The sequence below is a fragment of the Arthrobotrys flagrans genome, assembly GCF_004000055.1.
Source record: "Arthrobotrys flagrans strain CBS H-5679 chromosome Unknown unitig_1, whole genome shotgun sequence".
NCBI classification, from domain to species: Eukaryota; Fungi; Ascomycota; class Orbiliomycetes; order Orbiliales; family Orbiliaceae; genus Arthrobotrys; species Arthrobotrys flagrans.
Window position 1 is genome coordinate 4,797,421 of NW_027137556.1, and position 24,479 is coordinate 4,821,899.

Sequence of the window (24,479 nt, forward strand, 5' to 3'; positions counted from 1 at the left end):
CGGGACTCTAATCGCTTTTCTCTACGGCTGTTGCCAATGCAGCACATTATTTTGACGAAGCCTTGTTGTTTGATGCAATGTGATACACTGTGATAACTGGGCGTTCCAATCTCCAACATACACACCTGCAGTGTAGTATACGTGAGCGGGTTTCTGAGTGGCTCATAGAAGGGGAAGCCTATGCTAAGTTGAGCCTCTAGTAATGCCTCTTCGACGATGCATATGTAGACCCTTCTTAGGACAGGTCCTCGCATTATTACTGGATTTCGTATCGCGATATCGCTTTTGCGAGAATGATGCATATGTTTCAGTCTCACTGAGAGAACTAGGGTACATGATAGAGGTCGCTTAATTACCCCGATATATACCTCAAAGCAGAGCTGCAGAACGCACATAGCCCACAATATTCGTGCGGGAAACCCTCTAGGCTTTCTCTCTAGATGCTTATTTAATACATTCAGTTCGGAATATTGGGTAGAATAAAATCATTCAGAGCTCGGGAACTAAGTAGCCTCGAGGTTAACGGCTTCAAGGCCACTGAGACAACTGGGTCACACGAGTCACGTAACACCTGCTTCCTTCCCTCAACACAGTTGGGGAGTCTGGCGACAAGACAATCTATAGGCGTAGCGTATGTATGTAAACCTAGGATAGGTAAGTAAGTAAGAAGTATTTAAGTATGTAAGAATCCTACGATATGTAAAAGTTCTCCGCAGGACGTGAAAAGTATAGGTCTTTAAGCCGTTTATAATATATATAAACGCTATCGATATATCGAACAGTGGTTCGCAGCTAGTCTCCCAGACGCATTTGATTTATGAGATAAAACAGCAGATTCCATGTGCCACTAATTGTTTCATTGATCAGGGAAAAGTGAAAGACGTCGCATCGAATATTATACCCTACTGAGCTTCGAAGTTGTTCGGCACGTTCCGAGCCGTGGGTGACACAAGCCTAGGCTTGAGCGAGTCAATGGGGCCACCCGGCTGTCACTCCTGACAGATTTGAATCAAATTAGAAGACACGGAGATAAACATGGTTGCTATGCCGGGGTGGTTTGGGGTGGCTGACAGGGGTAATCCAAGTTACACTCCATAGCAACGGGCCTCAACCCCTGCATCTGACGACTTCCCGTGCTCCACTTCCACATCCACCAAAGAAACATCTACAAACGTATTGAATCCATTGTTTACCAACTTCATAGCCTCATCTTATCATACTCCATTCGTATCATTCCCATGCTCGCCATTGAATTAGGCAATCTTATCACCACCATTATTATCCTATCGCCGTCATCTGCATTCGCCCGCTGCCTAAACTCGGATTCCCATTCTCTTTGTTAACGCGGGCGGCTTCTGTTCTTTCTTTCTATTCTTTGACTGCTTCATAACCTGTCGGCTCCTTCCTTCCTTCCTTCGTCACACCACTTACCCGGAGTTGACGATATTCGTTTCATCCTTTCCTCACTTCGACTCCTTCAAGACTCGGTTTATCGAGTACAGTCAAAAACTTAAGCCAGATGCCGACGGAGACTTGAGAAATCCGCCCTTCGAAGTCACTTAAATCGCTTGATGCGGTCCGCGATTCTACGACTCGACTTCCTATCCTTCATCCACAATACCAATCAATATCAAGCCATTTGACATATCTTACATCCAATCACACCGGCACTCTACAATACCAGAGTACGAACTCTATTCTAGACCATGGCTGAACCAATCAAGCGGAGGGGCGAGAAGCCGGTCGCTGTTGTGCCTTCCAAGCCTCTCCCAAAAGGCACTGACCTAAAGCACCCCGCTGGTATTTTTGCAGATATGGCCACCGATGGCCCTTTAATTGGTACCCTTGTCGCTGTTGTCGATAAAGCCGTATGTCCTTCTTCGTATCAAATGTCAAGATGTATGACATAAAAACTAACGACTAATAGAAAAATTTACCGAACCTCAAATCAATTGGCAAACAAGATCCCTACTGTGTCCTCCGTCTTGGAAAGCATGTCAAAAGAACTGAACCCGACAAAAGAGGAGGCCAGACCCCCAAATGGTATCATATACTTAGCAGTTTTACCTACCGTAAACCTTATTCTGATCGTTGCATAGGGATGCCGAACTTCGTTTTCCCGTCCACGACTCTGGTGACTACCGCCACCTCAAAATCGTAATCTTCACCGACGATAAAAAAACCGAACTCATCGGCGAGTGCATCGTTAGCCTTGATAACATCCTCGACACTTCTGGCGGCGGCCAATCGGATGGCTGGCATCAATGTAAATGTCGTGGAAAATATGCAGGCGATATACGAGTTGAATTGACATTCTGGGATGAGAGACCCCGGGAGACTGCACCGTTACAAGTTAATACTCGACAAGTTACAGCATTTGAGAAGGAGGACTATTTGAAACGTCCCGAAAAGCCGCTGTCTGGACCGAGGAGACCAGGTGTGCCTGCTAGGAGTCGAGAGTTACCGGAACGACCTAATCCTAAACCATCGAAGGAGGAACTGGTGCCTAGTAGCCCTGAGGAAGAAGAACCGCCTGAGCCTCCAGTTGCACAGCATAGAAAGGACAGAGACCGTCGAGATAGGGAGCCGAGAGAACGTCAGAGGGAAGAGCGGAGACATCGTGAATATAAACGGGAGAAATCGCGACATCACCGTGAAGGCGAACGAGATGGTGAACGGGAACGTGAGAGGAGGCGTGAGAAGTCGAGGCCACCACCAGATATGTATGATCACGATCCATACAGACAACATCAACCACAGCACCACCCGCCCCCACACCCCCAGCACGGTATGTCGTACGAGCAGGAACAATATGGTGGATACAACCAACCCAGCCAAGTCGCTACCCTTCAGGACTTCCAGAGTGAACACATTGGCAAGCTTCAGGCCCAATACGTCGAACAAACCCAGTTAATTCCTCACCAGCGACATTCTCCAAATCCTGCAGCTTACTCTGGCTATCAAAATGACATTTACGATCAGCACCCTAACCACAACGGGAATGCAATGGTATTGGCAAATCAGAGCGGCCCGCCCATGATACCTCAACATCGACATGTCGAATTCGCTGATACTCGTAGAGCTGTGATTCCCGCTTCGTCTCAACCCCCACCACCGCCTCCTCAAGGTCTTCACCACAGGAAATCACGCAGCGAGTTCTATCCCAACAGTGGGTCTGATATGTATCAAACTGGAAGTTCTTACAACAATCAACTGGTCTCAGCATCCTCTTTTGCACCAACTCCACCTCGGCACCATGGATACGACCAGCCGCTTCAGCAGCCGCCCCAACAGCCGCCCCAACAGTACCAAGAGCAATCTTCGTACGCCAGCCAAGGATTTGATCAGCCCCTAATTGCTTCAATCCCCCAGCCGAAGCCGCCCTTGCAGCCCTTGCAGCAGCCCTCGCAACAACTATCGCAGCAGCCTCTACAGTATCAATCCAATTCCTACCAGTCAACCTACCAAGATCCATACGCGGAGCAATCGTATCAATCTCAACTAGTTAGGGCGTCTGAATACGCACCCCCTCCTCTTCCTCAACATAGCCAAGCTGCAGCATATCGAACGGTACCAACTCCACAGAATGACTATGCCAATTCCTCTAGTCTAGTACTGGCTCACAGTAGTGCTGCACCACCCCCCCCCCTCCCGTCACATAGAGTTGCACAGCCACGTATGAGTATGCCTGCGAGCATGCCAGCTAATATCCCTCCGGCCCCTATTTCTCAGTCCTTGACACCCCTGCAACAGAGCATTCCACCCCAGCAGCCTATTGATTCGTATGAGCAAAGCTTCCAGCTCCAGTCGGTCAGGGGGTATGCGGCGCCTCCACCACCACCTCCTGCCCATGGCGGCTCACAGTTTAAGCCTACACCTTCTCCACAGCCAATACAGCTTCAGCAACCAGTTCAACAACCAGTTCAACAATCTGTTCAAGATCCCTCAATGCAATCGCGCATAAGAGGAAACAGCGAGCCACCACCATACGCTGCTATTACTGATAGCGGTGGGTTTAACCAAGGGCCTGAACCGCAACGAACCTACGACCAGAACGGGTACAATACTCACCAAAGTTATTCATCAGGCTATGCAGCCCCACCCGGCTCCACTGCGTATACTTCCTACACCGACTATAGCAAAAGAATAAATATGCCACAAAACCCTGAGCACGCATTTGACCCTACTACTGCTTTGGTCCTTGCTGGGGGTGGTCCGCCGCCATTGCCATCGCATTCCGGCGCTCAACCATCCCATCGCGGCCGCCCAAATGTTGCCCCAATATCTACCAATGCACCTCCTAAAAAAGCACTGAGCCGCTCACCTAGCCCACACCCACTGGCTTTGACCCCGGGCTACGGCCCAGACTCCCCAGGTGATGATATTCATCAATCATCTTTTACACAACTTCCAGAGCCGTTATCGCAGTACCGCGCTGCCGATAACAGCATAGACTCATCTCGACCACTGATGCAACAAAATTCACAGCCGATAGATGCGACTAATCGACGAAGAAGCGTTTCGCCTATGCCCCCGCCTCCATCTATGAATAATTACTCCCAAGAACTCGTTAGCAGCCGAGGTGGCCCGCCGCCTCTTCCCTCAGCGTCCCATCGTATGCCCCAGAACCTCGTGTACAAACATGATCCGAGCGAGAACCCGAGTGAAAGCCGCAGTAATCGAAGCAGTGCCTACGATTACGCTCATATTAAATCACAAAATAATATCAATGGTATCCTAGGTGCGCAAACGTCGCAAGACGACGGAAAATCTAACAACAGCGGCAGCGACCCCATTCCTGTTTCTCTATCTTCTCCCACCGCTGCCGTTAGGGTTAGAGATTCCAAGTCTAGACAGCCATATATTGAAGATGAGGTTGATGAAACTGACCGGTGTGCAGATTTTACTTATCAGTCTGCGAGCACTAGCTACGTTGATGACCCCCCTTCACGTGAATACATGACCTCGTCCGCTTCCCCACATCCTTCCTCGTATGACCATGCCAAGAGACCGCCGTCAAGAAATCCGTCACCATATCCGAATTATGGCGCCGAAGGGAACAGAGCGACTAGTCCTATGCCACCCGCTCGAAGAAATTCGGACCTTCCACCCCGACGAACACCAGAGCCTGAACGACAGCCATCGACTAGACCTGAACACCGACGGATGACATTGGGTGGTATGCCGTTTTCACCGGATGACTACGATGTCATCAATCCTGTCGGCCTCGGCAGCTCACCAGGTAATCGTTCCCCAAGCGGTAACATCTCGACTATGCCATTGGCACGAAGTCCAGGAGCGGTATCGATATCGCCAGGGCAGTACATGACAGCGAAAGAGGAGAAGAAAATGAGGGAGGAAGAGAAAAAAGCAGCGAAGAAAGCAAGGAAGAAGGTTTTTACACCGAATTCAGCGAACAGAGAGCTTGAGGCGGATGACATTCTCGCACCGGATACGTATGCACCGGAGCCCCTTCGACGAAATAGTTTTAACGCTGGGAATAATGGCGGCGGTGCGGCAACACCAGGGCCTGAAGGTGGAGATGATAGAGGAAGAGAGGATAAACAGCCGTTGAGTTTCAGACCAAGAAGGCAAAGTGTTAGTCCCGCGCCGCCTCCTTCTGATATCTACGGATCTTCACCTGGGAGAGGGTTTATGAGGTCGAATGGAGCTTCTACACCTTCTTCTGGGTACGGATATGCAGCAGCTCCTACTCCTACGCATAGTGGTGGGGGCCATCGACCGCTCCCTGGTGCTCCAGTGATGAGGAATGCGATTATGGGCCCTGACGATTATTACCAGCAACAGCAACAACAGGGGTACGGCGGAGGAGGAGCTGCGCCACCGATGAGAGCTCCACAGCAACCTAATCAAGGCGGGATGACACAAGAGCAGTGGAGTTTGAGTCAAGAGTTGAGCAGTATCAGTATTGGGACTTCATCGTCGAGAAGGCCGAGGACAGGAACTTGGGCTTAGTCCTTCTCCTCTTTCTCTAAACAAAACAACAAGACAGAGCAGATCTTTTGGGCGCGAGATTTGCAGAGTGTCAACATATAATATACTCTTTTAGTACGGTTCGGAAGCGATGGATATTATTCTGGTTGATCTGGGTATAACCCCCTCGTTTTTACGCATGCTTTGCAGGTTTCTTTTGGAATATTCTTTTTGCGTGGAGGGCTAGGGTAGGTATTGGATATGGGATATGATATGGTAATGAGATTTCGGTGGGATTATTGGACGACATACTTCTTTGACTTTTTCATGAAATTACCTTGCATGCGACTTTTGACTGCTCATTTCATGTATATCCCTATTTCATTTTTTGCGTTCCCCTCCTCCTCCACTTCTGCCATCCTTTTTTTTTTACCAGGCGATTTTGTACAGGGGAGATTGTTTTTCACGGAGCGATCGTTGTGTACTTTACCTCACTTTACCTTTCTGTTATCTCACATTCGTCTACAGCGCGGGATCGTCCCTTTTGCCTTCTTTTTCCATGACAGAATACTGGGATATGTATTTAAAATTCTACCCTGCTAAATTTCGATATGTCAGTTTGGTGTTTTTGGGTGATGAATTGGAATACAGTTTACATGATTTACCGTTCACCTTATAATATCTTAGCACTCTTCGATGGCAAGACATCGGTATACAGCCGTAGTATGGTAGATTATAATGAGGTCGATGATATTAATACACTTTCTTCAAATGCGATTCTATAGGCTATTTCGTATCCAATCCTATCCATCGATTAAATACAAAACCCCCAGATCCTCTCAGGTCTCACTAAATGCAAAAAGTATGGTTCTCTTGATCTCAAGACCAAATTTACAACCCCCCCCCCAATAATGAGAAAAGCCATAAACCACAAACCACAAAACAATTTCTCAACCCCCCTCCCCACCCCAAATTATCTCAAGTCAATAAATATAATATAAAGCTCCACTAAACCCCCCCAATCCTCATCCTAACCCCCCTCCTAAACCCTTCCTCAAACAAACACCTCTTCCCCTTCAAATCCGCCGCCTCCATCCCCAGCCGTCTAACCACTTGGAACGCACCAGTTCCAATCCCCATACTCTGCCCCAAAATAATACACTCACTAACACCTTCAATCTTATCCTTCTTCGTATGGAACGCAGCATCGAACAGGTGGTCTGTCGTCTTTTCAAAACTGGCCAGTTGAAGGACTGAATCCCTCATCTTGGCTAAACCGAATCGTGTGATTCCAAGGACTTCTCCTTTGTATGTCATCACATCGCCTAGGAGTTGAATATGTCGTGGATCAACGTCCATACCGTGCTCTCTCATTGTAAAGCTGATTTCGTCAATGATCGTGAATCTTGCGGCTTCAATCCCTAGGACAGCTCTCATTTCCATCACACTGTTTGTCTTTGTCTTCGTCCCCACAACTCCGTCTGTATTCATGCACTGCCGTAATCCATACCCTTCCACACAAAGTGTATTGTTGCCACTGGATTCATCAGTCGAAATAACTGCTCTCGTAGCCTCAGGATACCCTTTCACCACAACACGTGGCAACACCCGTTTCAACGCCTGGATCCGTTGGTGGACGCTCAAATCCCCTTTACTCTTCTTCATCTCCCTCTCCGACAACTCATAAACATAGATCCGTATCCTCGACCCAGTAACCTTCAACTGGCTCTTATCGATCTTCAACTTCGGAGCCCTTGTTATCGCCGTCATGATATCCTCAATCGTCAACTCCAACCCAAGCTTGTCGATTGTTGCTTCATCAATTCGAATAGAAATGTAACTATCATTCGGTGAACAAACATCTTCAATATAGAAAATGATATCCTCCAAATAAGTCTTCTCAATTCGGCCCTTAACATATCGTGCGCTGCGGATATCGGATTTATTGACCAATTCGCATTTTATAATCGGTGTGCTGATAAGTTTTGAAGCGTTGATGATTTCCTTGATACGGGGGACACCCAATGTAACGTTCATGGAGGCGACACCGGCAAAATGGAAAGTTTTCAGCGTCATCTGAGTTCCCGGTTCACCGATCGACTGGGCTCCAACTGCACCGACGGCGGTACCGGGCTCGACTTTCGAACGAGAGTACTTCGCCATGCATTGTGATATGAATTCGCGGAGCGTTCGGGCCGAAATCTTGTGGACGCGGTCGACAATCGCTTTCGCCGTAGCTGTAGACGCTATTAGTTTCCCGTCACTTCTTAGTACCAAATATTATTGGGGAGCTTACCATTCAAACTATCAATATACTCCATATCATACTCATCACTATTCACTGGCTCCAAACATGCCATCAACCCAACTCTCTCTCGAATCTTCGCACATTCCACCGCCCTCTCCTTCACAAACTGGTACAGCGATTGTCTAAACGCAACTTTGCTATCAATCTCGTCCGTCGGTCCTAACCTCGCCAACATGGCTTCAAGCTCGTCAAAATCCAAGAGCTTCCTGCACATTGCAATGATCTCGTATGGTAGCAAACCAGGGTCGTTGTTATCCCACGTCAGATTTTCAGCGTGGTTATACGTCCTAATTAGGTTGACGGGTTTCGCATCACCCTCCATATCCACAGGATCCAGATTATCTCCTCCGTACTGAAACTGCACCACACCTGCGCTCGAATTCCTGACGGTATGATCGTACTGCGCACTCAAATCCTCCAAACTCTTCATCAAACGTCGAGACATATAACCGGTTTCAGCAGTCTTGACAGCTGTATCAACCAAACCCTCACGACCAGAGATAGCGTGGAACAAAAATTCCGTAGGCGTTAACCCGGAAAAGAAACTATTCTTCACGAAACCCTTGGACGGCGGTTCCTTCGAGTTCTTTTGGAAGTGTGGTAAAGATCGGTCTTGGAAGCCGTTCGGCACACGCTTTCCGCTGATAATCTGCTGTCCGACACAGGCCACCATCTGTGAGACATTAATTTTGGAACCTTTGGATCCGGAGTTGGCCATGATAAGTGGTGAGTTCATCTTGCTAAGTTCGCTCATACAAATATCTCCGACTTTGTCACGGACTTTGCTGAGTACGCCAGAGATTCTGTTCTCAAGTGTCGTTTCCTCGTCGCAACCAGCGGCCTTTTCTAATCGTCCAATGTTGAAGTCGTCGATGAGATTGTCGCACTCTTTGTATGCCGCATCAACATGCATTTGCTTCAATTCCTGCAGCCTCTTTCCGGGGGACACATCGTTGATACCAATCGAGAACCCACGGTTTCCAAGCCATCGAGCACAAAGCTTCGCCAATCTGTTCATGGCAGCGACCGCCTCATCCGCTCCATAATCTCTAAGGATAACGTAGAAGACTGAGTTCTTCTTTCCAGAGCCAACCGTAGATTTATCCATGAGTCCACACATAACCTCCGACCCCCTGATAACCAACCACCCATCATTCGGACACAAATCTGGCGCCATACCCGGGACGGCCTTGAAATCACGACACTTTGCATCCAAATTCAACACAACCTTGCTCTTCTTATTCGGTTTGATTAAAACACTGAATAGCTGTTTGCCAGTCCACATGGCCTCCGGCTTGATAACCGCAGGCGGTGGAAGGTCGATCTGTTCATTTCCATTAACCATAAACATGCACAGCGTCGCGAATGACTTCCTGTCGAAGAAGTTGTCCTTGTTGGAGAGTAGATAAGCGGCAGTGATGAAATCCTGAATAGCTGCAATGATTGGTTCGCCATTACGGGGTGTACACAGATTGTTCTTGACACCCATCAGGTTGATAGCCTCCGTTCGTGCTTCTTCGGTTTGTGGAACGTGTAAATTCATTTCGTCACCGTCGAAATCGGCATTGTAAGGATTGCAAACACATTCGTTTAATCGGAAAGTTTTCCATGGTCGGACCTTGACATAATGACTAAGGATGGAAAGTTTGTGAAGGGAAGGTTGTCGGTTGAAGAGGACTACGTCGCCGTCTTCAAGGTGACGTTCAACTATGTCGCCAATTGCAAGTTCTTGTGCAGTCTTGTCACGGTTGCCGTACTTGAGCCACCTATTAGGGTATTAGCGGGATTCGACAATGACATGAAAGAGTGTACATACGTTTTATACTGCAGATCTTTCTTGATGACGAAGTTCGCACCAGGATATTTATCAGCTCCGTTCCTCACAAGGTCTTGTAGCTTCCCCCGATTGTAATCCGTAACCCGCTCCGGGTATGTCAAATTCTTTGCGACCAGCATCGGAACAGCGACTTGCTCAATGCTCAGATTTGGATCTGGAGAAATGACGGTACGACCGGAGAAATCCACACGCTTTCCCGACAAGTTTCCTCTGAATCGACCCTGTTTACCCTTCAACCGCTGGCAAATACCTCGGATCGGCTTCGTTCCTTGCTGCTGCACACCGGGTAAATCGCTGTTGACGTATTGCGCAATTTGTAACTGCATCCATTCCCATTGTTCCATGAGCGTCTGTATCGGTATTCCTTTCAATAGACCCGCCCGAATAAGGGCACTGGTTTCTGTGATCTGGGCAAGCTTAACTGTCAAATCGTCCTCGTTACTCGCATCCTCCTGACTAACAGAGGGCCGAATGCAAACTGGTGGTGCAGGCATGTACTGCCACAGGAACATCTCAGGGCGTCCATCACCCGGGTCCATACCCAAGAGCTCACAATCTGCTGGCGAAACTTTCTTGAACAGGTTCAACACCTTCAGAGGATTCAAATCGTCCATAGCTTTTCGAATATGCTTATCCAAATCCTGGTTCGTCTTCTTCGCCTCGGTAAATGATTTATCGAAGATAACTTTCGATTCCGGCGGAACTTTCGACGCCGCATTCGACGAATTAAAAGCTCTGAATTTGTCGTGTATAACCTTCAACGGCCCAACCTTCTTCACCGTCCCGTTGATAGCTCCGCACACAAAACACGCCTTAGTCTTCCTACACTGCTCATTAATCTTCTTGCAAATCTGTACCCTTCGCAGATTGTCTATCCCAGGCTTCCTAATCTCCTTCAGATAAGATCTCCTCATCGAACTATCCAACAATATAGCCGAGCACTCTTTACATATATTCTGCAGCACAGAAATAATATGTTTAAAATACCCAATATGAAAAGCCGGTAGCGCCAATTTAACGTGCCCGAAATGTCCATTGCAAGCCTGTAGATTCTCGCCGCAGGTTTTACACGTGTCGGTCTTATTCGAGATACCCATGCGCGGATCGAGAACTCCGTTTTCGGTGGGTTGACGGCCTGTTTCGTTGAAGAGTCGGTCGGTGGAGACTTCGATTACCGCTTGCTTTACCATATCTTGGGTTGAAAGAATGCCGAATTTGACTTCTTTGATGCGTTTGGGGACGTTGGAGGTTACTTGCTCCTTGCGGGAGCCGCGCTTGGTGGGGGCGGCTTGGAGAGCCATTGTGACGGTATCGATAGTGATAGTTGATGATGTGGTTTAAAAGCGATTGGGTGTCGAGAAAGCGGATTTCAAGTGGGACAGCTGCCACCGGTATGTGTATCGTATTGTCACCGTGCTGTCGACGTTATGGTAATTGACCGCGATGGTGATAGCGGTTGGTAAGAGCTATTCATTTTCCTGTTGATGAGGAAGTTGGTTTAGAAGGAGAGTTTCTGTGAGCAATTCGAACTTTTTTTAGTTTCGGGTTAGCCTGATGAGCAACCGAGCAGGGATCCCAAACACAGGCAAACCTTGTCGATCCAACAACGCCAAAATTGCAACAGCGACGATCTGTCGTATTCAACACAGTTTATATAACGATTTCTATCGGGAAGCGGACCACATCGGGAAGAGGACCAACAAATTTTCATTTTTAAAAATTAATTATAAATTAAATATTATATAAAAAAATTTGAAAAAATTAAACAAGAAACAAATTATTAGAACGAATAACATATTAAATTTTCAGAAATTTTCATGCAATATTCGAATTAATATTAATTTTTAAACCTCAAAACTGGGCGTTTTTATGAAATGTGTTGTTTACTACATCTCAGCGCCGCGCTGCAATTTAATCATCGACACAACTAACACGACATAATTAATACGACACGATATGACACGACACGATACGACACGACACGATTATTACGATACCAGCAGCATCAGCACTACTAGCATTAGCACTACCAGCATCAGCACTACCAGCATCAGCACTATCAGCATTAGTACTATCAGCACCAGCACTATCAGCATCAGCACTATCAGCATCAGCACTATCAGCATTACTAGCATGGCGCGACGATTCTAAAATCATCATCGGTCTATTCGGCACGCGTTCTACCGAATTAATTAGGCAATTTTTGAAAATAACATACGAATAGTAATACGCGTATATAAAAAAGGAAACTTTATATTTATACGCGCATCAGTACGCGCACATGGCATACTATATACAATATTAAGAGGGAGGGTTAGTGGTAAAGATAGTAATCGAACTAGAGTATATTAATAGTAAATAACAATAATAATAGAGAATAAAAAGATATTAGTATATTAGATTATTTATGTAACAAAGCAATCCCAGCATAATGAACTCCAAGCAGAAATCCAGGCGGCCGGAGGAGCCCTCAGAATAACCATAGGAAACATCCAGGCGATATTGTGGTTGGAAGAAAAACCACACGACGCAACACAAACCGCAGACCCAAAATAAGAAAGTATCCAGATCCAGACCTCGAAACTCGCAGTCCAAGATTACAGCTATTATTTTGATCAGTACGGCATAGGGCCTGTTTAGGCCCTTACCCTACGCAGACTTTCCGACTTATGCAGGAACGACTCCTGTCCAGTTCAACACCCTATATAGACTTAACTCCTGTCCAGTTCAACACCCTATATATCCGAATGTCCAGTTCAGACTTAACTCCTGTCCAGTTCAACAAACTATATAGTCTTAATTCCTGTCCAGTTCAACACTCTATATATCCGAATATCCAGTTCAGACTTAACTCCTGTCCAGTTCACTTTGTTATTTCCTTTGTCAATTGTCTATTTAAACCGCTATATTCGCTATCATGTATTTAGAAACCAAGCAACAATTTAAGTATCAATCTGTATTCACACTAGTACACTACTCTTGCCCTGTGACATTTGTGTATTACCTTGATACCTCGACTAGTCTCTATACGATTTCTTACAATTTAATTATATAGCTGGGGGTTTCCTCCGCGATTGGATATAGTATGTAATATGGCTACTAAACTTGCTGATCGAGATCTTGGAAAATGCTAGGTAAAAAGATTTATACAACGATATATAGAACTACGTTCTGCTTACTTACGTGCATTAGATAACGCTCGAGCAAAAGTCGATAATTCAGCTTTTATTAACAAATTCTATCAACTATTTATGAAGATCAAACGGAAGTACAATATTACAAAAAATATATTATATAATATGAATAAAAAAGGATTTATTATAAGCACCGTTCAATCGTCAAAAATAGTAATTTTATTAAAATCTAAAAGTCGGTTCTCAAAACAATATAGCAATCGCGAATTAGTTACTATTATCGAATATATTAGCGCGCGCGGTATTATTCTTCTTCTATTCGTTATTTTTAAAAACATCTATCATTAATTTAACTAGTATATTAATAATATTAATTAATCGATAAAAAACTGATTATTCGCAACTTCACCTAATAGATGGACGGACAGAGACTTAGGCGTTTAATAACTAGAACGGATATTCGAATCAAAGATAAAGACTTTCGACAACCACACGCGCATACTATTATTAGATAGTCACGATAGTTATATTAACGCAGAGTTTATTAGCTATTATGTTCAGAAGAATATCATTATTTTGTATTTACTAGCGTATAGTACATATCGTCTACAACCATTAGATATTGGATTCAATGCAGTGTATAATAAATAATACAGCAATGCTGCGAATAATACTTTGCGTAATAGTATTACTGAAATCGATAAATAGCTATTTATTAAGCTATTAACAGAGGTCAGAGAGAACACTATTTCGAAGAATCTAATTAAGATAGCATAACAAGAAGCGAGATTAGTACTATACAATTTAGAGAAAGTTCTATCTAAATTACAATATAATAAGGCTACTTAAACCGAAATTCTGAACTTAGTCATAGAAATACCAGCACGCCCTTAAGCCGTTTACAAAGCCGTTATCGAAATTTTTACACGATCTGGCCACCTACTTAGTTCACTAACTATTAATAGTATTCACTAATTGGGCAGAGCGACAGAGAGAGTTATAAGTAAAATTATTATATTATAAAAGGCTAATATCTAATTACGTGCTATTAACAAGAAAGCTTCATAAATTAAACGTGATAAACCAAGGCTTACTGATGCCCGTGTTCTAAATAATCAGGAGATTAGTGAGCTGTAATAGAACAAGGCTATTAAATTAGATGCCAGAGATACAGAATTTAATAATATAGAGCCTAGAAGAGGTCGTAATTATTCCCGTGGTAGTAATAATAGCCGTAGTAGAGGCCGTAGTAGAGGGTGTAGTAAGGGCCGTAGTAAAACTAGGCGTCCTCGAGGTCGCCCTCGAAAAGGTGCTGGGGGGAGTAGTGCACAAAATGCTAGAAAGGACGCTAAAGAGGGTAGTACAGAGGATAGTATAGAAGATAGTGCAGAGGATAATACAGAGGATAGTATAAAGGATAGTACAGAGGATAGTAATTATATAGAAGAATAACAGTAATGATGATAATGGTAATGGTGAAAGATTAGGTTAAAATATAGCGCGGCGCTAAGATGTGGTAAACAACATATTTCATAAAAACGCCCAGTTTTGAGATTTAAAAATTAATATTAATTCGAATATTGTATGAAAATTTCTGAAAATTTAATATGTTATTCGTTCTAGTAATTTGTTTCTTGTTTAATTTTTTCAAATTTTTTTATATAATATTTAATTTATAATTAATTTTTAAAAATGAAAATTTGTTGGTCCTCTTCCCGATGTGGTCCGCTTCCCGATAGAAATCGTTATGTTCAGACGAGCTAGAGTCGAGACTGATTCCGACTCACCTGGCCACGATATTACAGAATCCCACCAGCCTATACCGGTGTACTTTGATCCTATAGATTAACACTGGTAATGATAGATGCGATTCTTTCTACAAATAGTTTAAGTAAAACCGCTCGGCCGCCTCCTTATTATTCTTTGCGTCAACAAATTGGGCTGTACACGTTTGGTAATATTCTCGTAGAACATGGAACTCAGCCGATCAGTCTACGGACCCGCTGGACTAGGACGGCCGGATTCAGAGCCAACATAATTTCTATTTGACGGCCTTCATACTTCACAAGGGACGAAACTATAACTAGTCAAGATAAACAAGTATTATGCGGGTTTAAGAGGCCGTAACTGATCGAAGCCCCGTGGTCAAGCACAGCCGGTAACGAAGGGGGTTCGGTCGCTCCTGTATATGACACTTCCCGTGAACAATATTTAAGGAGACAATGCGGTCGCACTGTATTTTCAAAATACCGACGCCAATGTGCATACATACTTCATGCGGCTACGGGTACTCCAGTCACGTTTCGACGCTTCGCTGGCTCTACCACGGAATGTTACGTTGCCTCGTAAACCAGATTTCACCCGATAGAACTTTGTGATTATTAGTAAATGTGAGGTGTACTCAAAATGGAATGCAGATTTAATTTAAACCAGACATCGGATGGTTTCGCGAAGATTCTGTCTTCAAGACTATTTGGTATAGATCGACGTATTGGAGGTCCTCTAGCTACCTGTGCAACTTGCTCAAATCCCCAGCCACGGCCGGACTAGGCCAGGACCTTTTGTTCCCCAGATAAATGGAGAACGTGTTAGCGTACTTACCTTCGATAAACCATAAATTAAAAAACTCAAAATCATAGAACAACCCAAAAGTTTAACATACCACTAACAAAAAAAAATAACTTCAAACCCCTCTATCATGCAATTCCTCACCCTCGCTTACCCGGTAAGAATAAATTAAAACGCTAGAAAGAACCGTGGAAAGTGGTTGAATGAGTGATTAAACATAGTTTGCGAGAGGGAGCAAGAAAGGAGTCGTCGGTCACTAGTGGGACGGAGGTGTAGAATTGGGTTCTGAGGGAGTAGGCTCCGTAAAATTGGGTTCTGAGGGTGTTTCTGCTCTTTGACTTGGTGGATATGGGACGGAAGGACCCGTCGCAAGAATGCTGTTGGACCGGCCGGTAACAACTACGTCATTGTCCCCTCCATACTGACACATTATATAACATCATAACTCAATTGTGCGAAAATTTACTATTTAATTTATTTTACCTCGGAAGATCAACCATCCTGTACTTCTCTCTTTCATTACACATCCAAACACTCTATCCACCAAAAAAATACACCAAACAGATCGTTAAAGAAGAAGAACATAATGGCGGGAAAGAAGTCAAAGTAAGTAGGAATATAAAATACCACAATCTATTTCGTCACTTTGCGTTGCGGGGAAATTCGTCTCCTCCTACCCTTCCATCGGTGATACCTACTTACTCAGGCACCGTACGAGTTTTGGGAAATGATTTAAACTATACGATACTTTATAGAGCGTTACCGTTCAAGAAGTCTCGATTCCTTCCTATATAATACGGACTTGCACATGCTGTCACAGAAAAACCCTCCACCTTCGAGTTCCCTACAGTATCTTGCGATGCTTGTACCCCATTGTATTCAAAAAATCGCAAACCCCTATCAATTCCATTGCCTTAATATCGCCATTGAGCATCTTAACACTTACTAACCAACCTCAAAACCACAGCCTCCCCCTCCTCCTCGCAACTGCAACCGTCCTCGGCGGCGGATACTACTACTACACCACCTCCGGCGGCGACATAAAATCCGCCCAATCCCAATTCGAACGTACCTCTCCCTCCCTCAAAAAAGTAATAATATATATATACTAATTCGTTAATATACCAGATGATACAACCAAAGCCCGCGAATCCGCCACCGAAACCTTCAACCACCTCAAATCCTCCGCCACTTCAGCTACCGAACTCTCCAAACAAAAATTCGAAGAAGCAACCGGCAAAATCGATGCCGAGAGGAAAAAGGCACAGGGGGAAGCTCAGCAGAAGGTCGATGAGGCTGATAAGAAGATTCAGGAAGGGGCGAAGAAGGCGGGTGGGTGGTTTGGGAGGGGTTGAGTGATGTGATGTGTTAGATGGATTTTTTGTTGACTTTTTTGTAAAGGGGTTTTTACTTTTTAATCTTTGTCATTGAAAGGTTTGGGTGGAATGATAGTGGTTACGGAAAGATAAGGTAGATACGTTAATTTCAGGAAGGAAGGAAAGAAGGAAAACTCATCTCAACTGTCAAATATAATTTCTTGAACTGATCTCACAAAGACCCCTCAGAGTGTACAATCCCCTCCCCTCCCCTCCCCTCCCGTATCTACCTGATCTATATATAAGGACCCCTCATACTTTATACATATACAATAATAGCCTAATTCTCCTCCCCTCTTCCCAAAAACCTACTTTAAAAAAGTCAACTCTCAAGCAAAACCATCTTCCATTCCATTTATACCGCTAACCTACTATATAAGCTTTAACTATGTATAAACTACACCAAACCCCGGGCCATCTCCATACAAACATACACCAGATGATTACCCACCAACTATCAATCATACACTCCCCGTGTACATATAAAACAATCAACATCAACATCAACAAAGCAGCTAGGAAAGAAATAAATATACTTAACCTTCAACGAGCATATAAAAAACCAAACGGCACAAGAAGAAGAGAATAGTAGCACCGCTCAACGCTCGCTCGCTCATGATATATCAACCAGAGCTTAACGCACAGAAAGAAAATAACGAATACAAAAATCTAACAAAGAAACCGCAATCTCTTTCACTAGAAAAATGCATCGAATCGGCTTTTCTCCTCCCCCCTCTTCTCCATCCTCAACCAACATTACCAGTCGACTCGCAGTATACCAAGCAATATAAACAAGAAACAAAGTTTAATAAAATAACGAAAGTAAACAAGTTTAGGAAAAAGTATTTCGCTCCAATGTACCAAAAATCAATCAACGAACCATATATAAAAAGAAGACATCGATACAAAAAGCCACAAACGACGCATATAAGAAGATATTACGCTTTCGAAAAAAAAGACATTCTTCAAATGCAAGCTTGAACTTGTATGGCAGTCAAAGGCAAAGATAAAATCAAGCTAGTCCCACAAGCCACATGAGGCTCACGAGGACACTAACCGTTCTACCTCTGGATGGAAATATTGCAAATCAGCCACTTTATAACTTCTAGATGAGACATCAATAACGACAACCCATCGTGAGCCGCAAGTGAAGAAGAGCAAAGGGAGAGACCCCGGAAAGTTGGAAAATATCACGAAAACTTTTGTTTAGAGAAGTTTGTACGCAAAAAAAAAACCGAGACTCAACGGCTCAATTAATCGGTGTCGCGAATAACTTTGAAAAAGCATCAAATAGGAAGTTAATTCAAAATTGCAAATGCTCTCCGCTCGTATAATAACTTCGAAAAAGGGCTTCATACACAGGTTACAATAGCGAGCGAGAGCAAAAAGACAACTTTGCACAAACTTCATATCGCGAGATCGGGAGAGAGAGAGAGAGAGACAACCGAGCCGTGAATATTTATACGCATCCCACAAATCAAAACACGCACGCAGACAAAAAAGCATACGGTACTACTTCGAATTCAAAATAAAATAAAAGACTTTTCTCTTCAACGATAGTAAAGAAGAAAGGTAAAGAGTAGCGAGCTGTAAGGATTTTTTTATGTCTTTTTTGTTCAAAGAGCTTTTGGTTATATCAGCGAGCGTGTGTAAATGATTAGAATCATTCGATCAAGGAAACAAATAAAGGGAAGAAACACCACATCACAATTCGCCTTAAATCCTCTCAAACTTTTCTGTAAGTAAAACTAAATGAGGAGAAGAAAATAGTATAACATCTTCTGTACACCTATTCCCATAATAAAAATAAGGAAGTTAAAGTAAGAAAAAAGATTTCGAACAGGCGCGAGCCGGTTGGTCTTCTTGTTATAACATCAATGGAAAAAAAAGAAAAGAAAAGAAAAGAAAATGTGTTAATTTTTTCTCTCCTTTGAAAACTTTCTTGGTGTTATTTTGGTAGTTTGGACGCTGTAGTGAAAGGACTTTTTTCTTTTCGAGAGTATATTTTGTCGAAAGGAGATGGTTTTTTTTTTTGTTCGTGACAAGTAAATATTTTTGGATAGTAGCTGAGATTCGTTAAATTATCATTGAATAAATTGCGTTCGGTGGTTGGTGCGTTCCGCTTCAAAACATGTGTCGTCAGATAGAGTATAGCAGTTATATAGAGAGTTAAAAAAGAAATCCGGTTTTCCGTCGAAGGCCGATTCGCTGAAGGGCGTGGACGAATTTTGCGCCATTTGATCCGGTAAAGTATTCCCAAGGAAAATGATCCGAAACCACCTTTGCCGCCAGCACCGTGTGAATCACCCAGAGCCTAAAATGAAAAAGAAAAGGAAAAAAGCGATTTCATCCCGACCATAAGATAAGAGAGTAAGGAGATAGATGAGGGAAATATGAGAGGAAAAGTAAAAGAGCAACGCTTCCAACAAGAGAGATCGCATAAGTAAAAGAATAGCAGAGAGGTAAGATATTCAAAGTGCCGCCCAAACTTGAAAATCACACAATGATATAATGTATATATAGCAGCGGGGGATATATATCCCAGATATCGCCCGTATATTAAATCAAACGGGTGCCAGACGTACCCCTCGTCCAGGTGCGGCTTTGTTCCTGAGCGCCCTTGACCGGAGCGGTAGTCATGGTCCGTCGCATCGACATATTAGATGATGAGCTTCTACCAGCTGGCCCAGCCGAAGAAGCTCTGTGTCGCCTCCTACTGGAGGATGTGGGGGTGGTATTCGGATTAGGTTTTGAGAGCAGCGAGAAGGACTTTCTGTTAGATGGCTGTAGCACCGACTCTTCCATCGGCTCGCTTTGAAGAGCAAAACTCGTACGCAGTTGTCGTACACCTAAGCGGACGCTCTCCTTAGCAAACTCAACGTAGTCATGCGCCTGGCCGCCAACCCTCTTCGTGAGAGGGCTCTTTCCAGAAGGGCTTCCCTTTCGCCGGGAGGGACGGTATCCCAACAAACGGGATTCTGTTGGTCTAGCAATTTGATCGCCGAATAGGTTCTTCATACGGACCGCACGCTTTCTGCTCCAGCTTCCCATTACGAAGTCACGGACGTGCTGTGGCACCTCAACGGCAAGAACAGTGCGTTCGGATTCTGGGTCGATGGCCAGCAATGGTTGCGCCTCCGTGACGCCAAGTTGGGCGATGTCGCCATCTGTAGTCTCAAGGGCCTCGGTAGCAGCGCGGCTGTAGTCGCCACAAGCAGATGGAGGTGGCGTGACGAGAACGATCTTGAGGTCTTTCTGCTCAAAGGAACAGAAGGCCTCTCCAGTCGCCTGAGCCTGCTTAAGCGGCAAGCCAGCAAGCGTAAGATTTTCCATCGATGGGGAACGGAGCTGCTCCTCCAATCTCTCTGCTAGAAGAGGGAGAGACGGCATGTCGCTTTCGAGCTCGAGGGAGTGACGACGGGTCGACACTGGAGAAGGAAATTCATCCCAGTGGTCCTGATAGTCTGGGAAGCCACTGACGACAGGGCGAGTGCGCTTAGATCGATACTTGAGCAACATCTTCTCAGTCTCAGCCGTAGAATCGGCTTCTCGGAGGGTAGGCATTTGCGGGTATACGTAGTTAGGACAGGCCTCGGGATATGAGATTTCCTGAGGGGAGAGAACCGTAATTGGAAGTGGTTTGCTAGCCTTGCGCTTAGGCCTCGTTGGCGATGGAAAGTCTTCGTCATCCAATGAAGGTGGAGAGTATTCTTGGATAAAGGATGGTCTGCCGGACTTCTGCAGCTTGGCCTGAGCAGCAACTGTGGAGCCAGTAACCACCATGGCTTCTTCCAGCGATTTTCGGGATGGCAACTTTCGAGGCGAGCTGAAGACATCCATCAGAGATCCTCTTGACTTCTTGGCTTTCCCACATTCAACAGCTTCCAGGCCTTCGATTTCTCCCATTCCAACTCGAGAAATAGAGTTCATATCACCAGAAATGGCGGAAGGCCGAACGTTGGGTAGGATCTCAACATCAGGGAAGATACCACCACGGTCGATAATCTCAGCCTCCACTCGGCGCAACAGAAACCGAACTTCGTCAACGGACTTCCCAGTTCCAGTCAGCATCGATATCCAATGAATATCAGACGATCCCTGCTGAACAGAATCTCGTCTGCTGTATTCGTCTTCGAAATCATCTGAGGCATCGGGGCTGTATGGAGCAGCGGCCTTGCTTTCCTTCGATATGCGAAGTTCCTCCCTTCTGCGGACCTTGATGACCCAATCCTCAACACCTCCCCAGGTATCCAACCTCTCAACTTGTCTTCTGACCAATTCGCATTGGAGTTTTGCGAATCCCTTAGGATCACGATACCGAGATCTCTGGTAATGTTTTCGGCAATAGTACACCCAAATATTCTTAGGAATCTGCCTTGTGGACAGTTTGTTCCTTCCGAAGATATGGGACACCACTTTGCGCAGGGGAGATCCTGTGTTACAGTCTTCAACATACGAGCATTTCGGGGCGGAAAAGAGATCCATGAAAATAGAGGTTGTCGAACCAGACGGGCCGATGGTACTTGTTGGTGACAAGGTACTAGGGGTACCGGAAAGCTGGAGCTTGCTCATGGCATAAACGTCTTGTGTGAAGACATGACCAAAGGCATTAGCCTGCTTGGGGACGAGATCTGTACGCTGGTGTATCTGAGAGACGTAGGAATGCGTTGGTGTTTCCTCATACGGCGAATGTTGGACTCCATAGGGGTATCTAGCATCAACATAATCGGTCTCCAGAGGATTCCTTTTGATATCTTGGCTAGTCGCCAAAGCAGCCAATGTTGTCAGGTTGGATCCGGGTATTTCTTCCCTCACAATCCGATCTTGTGTTAGGTCTGGGTGTGGGGGAAATACTGGGTCATGGTTGTTGAAGGGCTATAATCAGATTCGCTTGGTGTGTAGAGACCGCGAAGTGGAAGCCGGGCACTGTTCTGGGTTATATCAAAAGCATAAATTGGTATCCTGAAATCAGGCTTGGGACGTCCTAAGGATTCATGGATTGGGCTACCTAGTGAACCCTTGGATATGGAACCAACACTTGATGATGTCGTCAAGCTGGTGAGACTATTTGAGGACTGGAAGCTGGAGAGGCTGGATATGGAACTTCTAGCCGTCATGGACCCGGCACTTGAGCTACCAACAGTTGCATACTTGTGGTACCTGGCATAGTCATCGTTTTGGCTTCTTGGAGTTGCATGTTCCTGAGAAACCTCGGAAGAAGTTGAAGAGGATTTGGTCGACCGTATATGGTCCTCTTCGACGATATCATGAGGTTGAAGAGGAGGAGGGTTGGTGACCCCCTTGGCGGAGGGGTTGAGAAGGCTCTTGATATCCATATTATCGGAGAGAGAAGAATAGGACTAAAACAGCGGAACCAAGAGGAAGCAGATCAGATGTAGAGATTCTGGGAGGTCCTTGGGAGAGCTAGCGAATGGTATTAGAGAAAGATGAGAATCCAGTAACGAGTGTCAGGTAGAGGAAGCTAGCGGCTGATCAACAGAGAATAAGCCAATCATTCAGACGGACAAAATACGATCGAAATCTCGAGACTAACGATGCTATGGAATGTAACTAAATGGAAGCATGCAGTCGGGATTTGGAATTTGGGGTGGGGGAAGGATATGTCAGGTGGTGATGTGAGTAGGGCTGTTGGAGGTAGTGTTAACTAGTGGAGGTGGTGGCTGATAGAAAGGGAAAGAGAACTACAGTGTTGTGCAGTACAGTTACGGTCTTGGTCTTTGGGTCTCTCTTTTTATTCCCTCTGGGTATCTGAGGATATATATAAGATACGAACGAATGAATGTATGGATGAAGGTATGTATGGGGGCAGATTATGGGAGTGTGGGAGAGCTTGAAAAAACCCGGGCAGGTGGGAGATGCTCGAGTTATCAAGTAGCGGTAGCGGCAGGAGAGCTCGGTGCGGGATGGCACAGGCACGTACGTTGAAGACTCAATGAGGAACTAGGAGCGGTGTGTTGCGGTTGGAGACTAAGACGTGTGTGGAATGAAGATGTGCGCATGGATGATGGACAGGATGTTTTAACGGGTGGGCGGGTGTAGAAAAGGTACAGGCAAAAATGTATTGAAGTGCAGCAGTATACTTATTTAAGTATTCTATACTCTGTTGACGTATAATGGTGGCAGACAGACAGGCAGGCAGGCAAGAGGCAGGAGAGAAGCAGGCGGGTGGGAAGAAGGTTGGCAATCCTTACCTTGGAGGAGAAATATTAGATAGGACCAAAGCGGAAGCATATATCATCAAACAAGAGAGGGAGAACGAGAGGAAAGAGAAGAAGAAGCAGTAGTAGATATAATCCGGATGAAAATATGAATGAGGAAGACGGGAATGGTGATGGGAATGATACTATTGGTAATGATATTGATGATGATGATGATGATGATGATGATGATGTTGATAACGGTGATGATGATGTTAATGATGGAGGTGGTGGTGATAATGATGACGATGGTGGTGCTGTTGTCGGTGGAGTAGTGCAGTGCTGCCGATGATGGTTGGCGGTTGAGTATACTGACTGGAGGTTCTTGACTGGGCGTGGCCGGGAGATCTTCGCCCTATATCTCAAATCTCCAGCTATAACGCCCGTTGGTTCGATATAGTAAGTCCGCGAGCTCTGATATGGATATTATATATATCGATATTAAGCCAAGGGAAAGGAAGATCAGAGTTTTGACAGCGGTTGAGGATGGTTCCCGTTTTGTCCCTGGCGATATAGTACTGCAGGCCGTGTAATTACCACCGGTACCATCAGTGTTATATAGTTGACCTCCCCGATAAAAAACCACGATATCTTGCGTTTCAAGAGGGGAGGGTAGAGAAAAAAAGCAACGAGGGAAGGGGCGGTAAGAAGAAAAAATTATATATATAAAAAAAAAGGAAGAACGGAGAGAAGCAGAAAAAGAAAACAATATGGAAAAGAAGGATGTTCAGTTGTATGTCATGTACAAAATATATTTGTATCTCTTAACAGTAATCGAGAAAAGACGTAGGAATGGTAACAGTTGGGGGAAACAAGAAGCATGTAGCTATATAAACTAGGGGGAGGGATATGTAGTAGCAGTAATAGTAGCAGTAGTAATAGTAGTAACGAGGGATATCTCTGGCGAGGAAGTTATACTTGTTGGGTGGACAACTGCATGGACATGAACATTTAAGATTCAACATAGAAAGAACATGAAAATAAACATCAATATGAACGAGAACAAGAGAGCATGTGTGAGAGTAAGTATCTGTGAGAAACGTGAGAATGTGTCGTCGTCGGCCGTTCTGCTGCCCTAGTTATCCAGCCTGACGAAAAATGGCC

The 24,479-nt window shown here is 44.9% G+C and overlaps 5 protein-coding genes across 5 annotated transcripts; 3 read left to right on the top strand and 2 right to left on the bottom strand.

The window, feature by feature from the left end:
* Positions 1 to 1,706: 1,706 nt before the first annotated feature.
* On the top strand, positions 1,707 to 5,976 carry DFL_009417 (uncharacterized protein; the record flags this gene model as incomplete). Its single annotated transcript, XM_067639299.1, has 4 exons — positions 1,707 to 1,868; positions 1,928 to 2,043; positions 2,100 to 4,741; positions 4,901 to 5,976. The coding sequence occupies 4 exons, from the start codon at positions 1,707 to 1,709 to the stop codon at positions 5,974 to 5,976; spliced, it is 3,996 nt and encodes a 1,331-aa protein (XP_067487102.1).
* Positions 5,977 to 6,942: 966 nt separating this feature from the next.
* On the bottom strand, positions 6,943 to 11,380 carry DFL_009418 (uncharacterized protein; the record flags this gene model as incomplete). Its single annotated transcript, XM_067639300.1, has 4 exons — positions 6,943 to 8,171; positions 8,231 to 10,008; positions 10,059 to 10,997; positions 11,067 to 11,380. The coding sequence occupies 4 exons, from the start codon at positions 11,378 to 11,380 to the stop codon at positions 6,943 to 6,945; spliced, it is 4,260 nt and encodes a 1,419-aa protein (XP_067487103.1).
* Positions 11,381 to 16,367: 4,987 nt separating this feature from the next.
* On the top strand, positions 16,368 to 17,136 carry DFL_009419 (uncharacterized protein; the record flags this gene model as incomplete). Its single annotated transcript, XM_067639301.1, has 3 exons — positions 16,368 to 16,387; positions 16,749 to 16,849; positions 16,910 to 17,136. 3 exons carry the CDS (start codon positions 16,368 to 16,370, stop codon positions 17,134 to 17,136), a joined length of 348 nt encoding a protein of 115 aa, XP_067487104.1.
* Positions 17,137 to 19,716: 2,580 nt separating this feature from the next.
* Positions 19,717 to 22,493, bottom strand: DFL_009420 (uncharacterized protein; the record flags this gene model as incomplete). Its single annotated transcript, XM_067639303.1, has 3 exons — positions 19,717 to 21,916; positions 22,064 to 22,088; positions 22,166 to 22,493. The coding sequence occupies 3 exons, from the start codon at positions 22,491 to 22,493 to the stop codon at positions 19,717 to 19,719; spliced, it is 2,553 nt and encodes an 850-aa protein (XP_067487105.1).
* A 798-nt stretch (positions 22,494 to 23,291) lies between these two features.
* On the top strand, positions 23,292 to 23,667 carry DFL_009421 (uncharacterized protein; the record flags this gene model as incomplete). Its single annotated transcript, XM_067639304.1, has 2 exons — positions 23,292 to 23,354; positions 23,425 to 23,667. 2 exons carry the CDS (start codon positions 23,292 to 23,294, stop codon positions 23,665 to 23,667), a joined length of 306 nt encoding a protein of 101 aa, XP_067487106.1.
* Between the last annotated feature and the right edge of the window lie 812 nt (positions 23,668 to 24,479).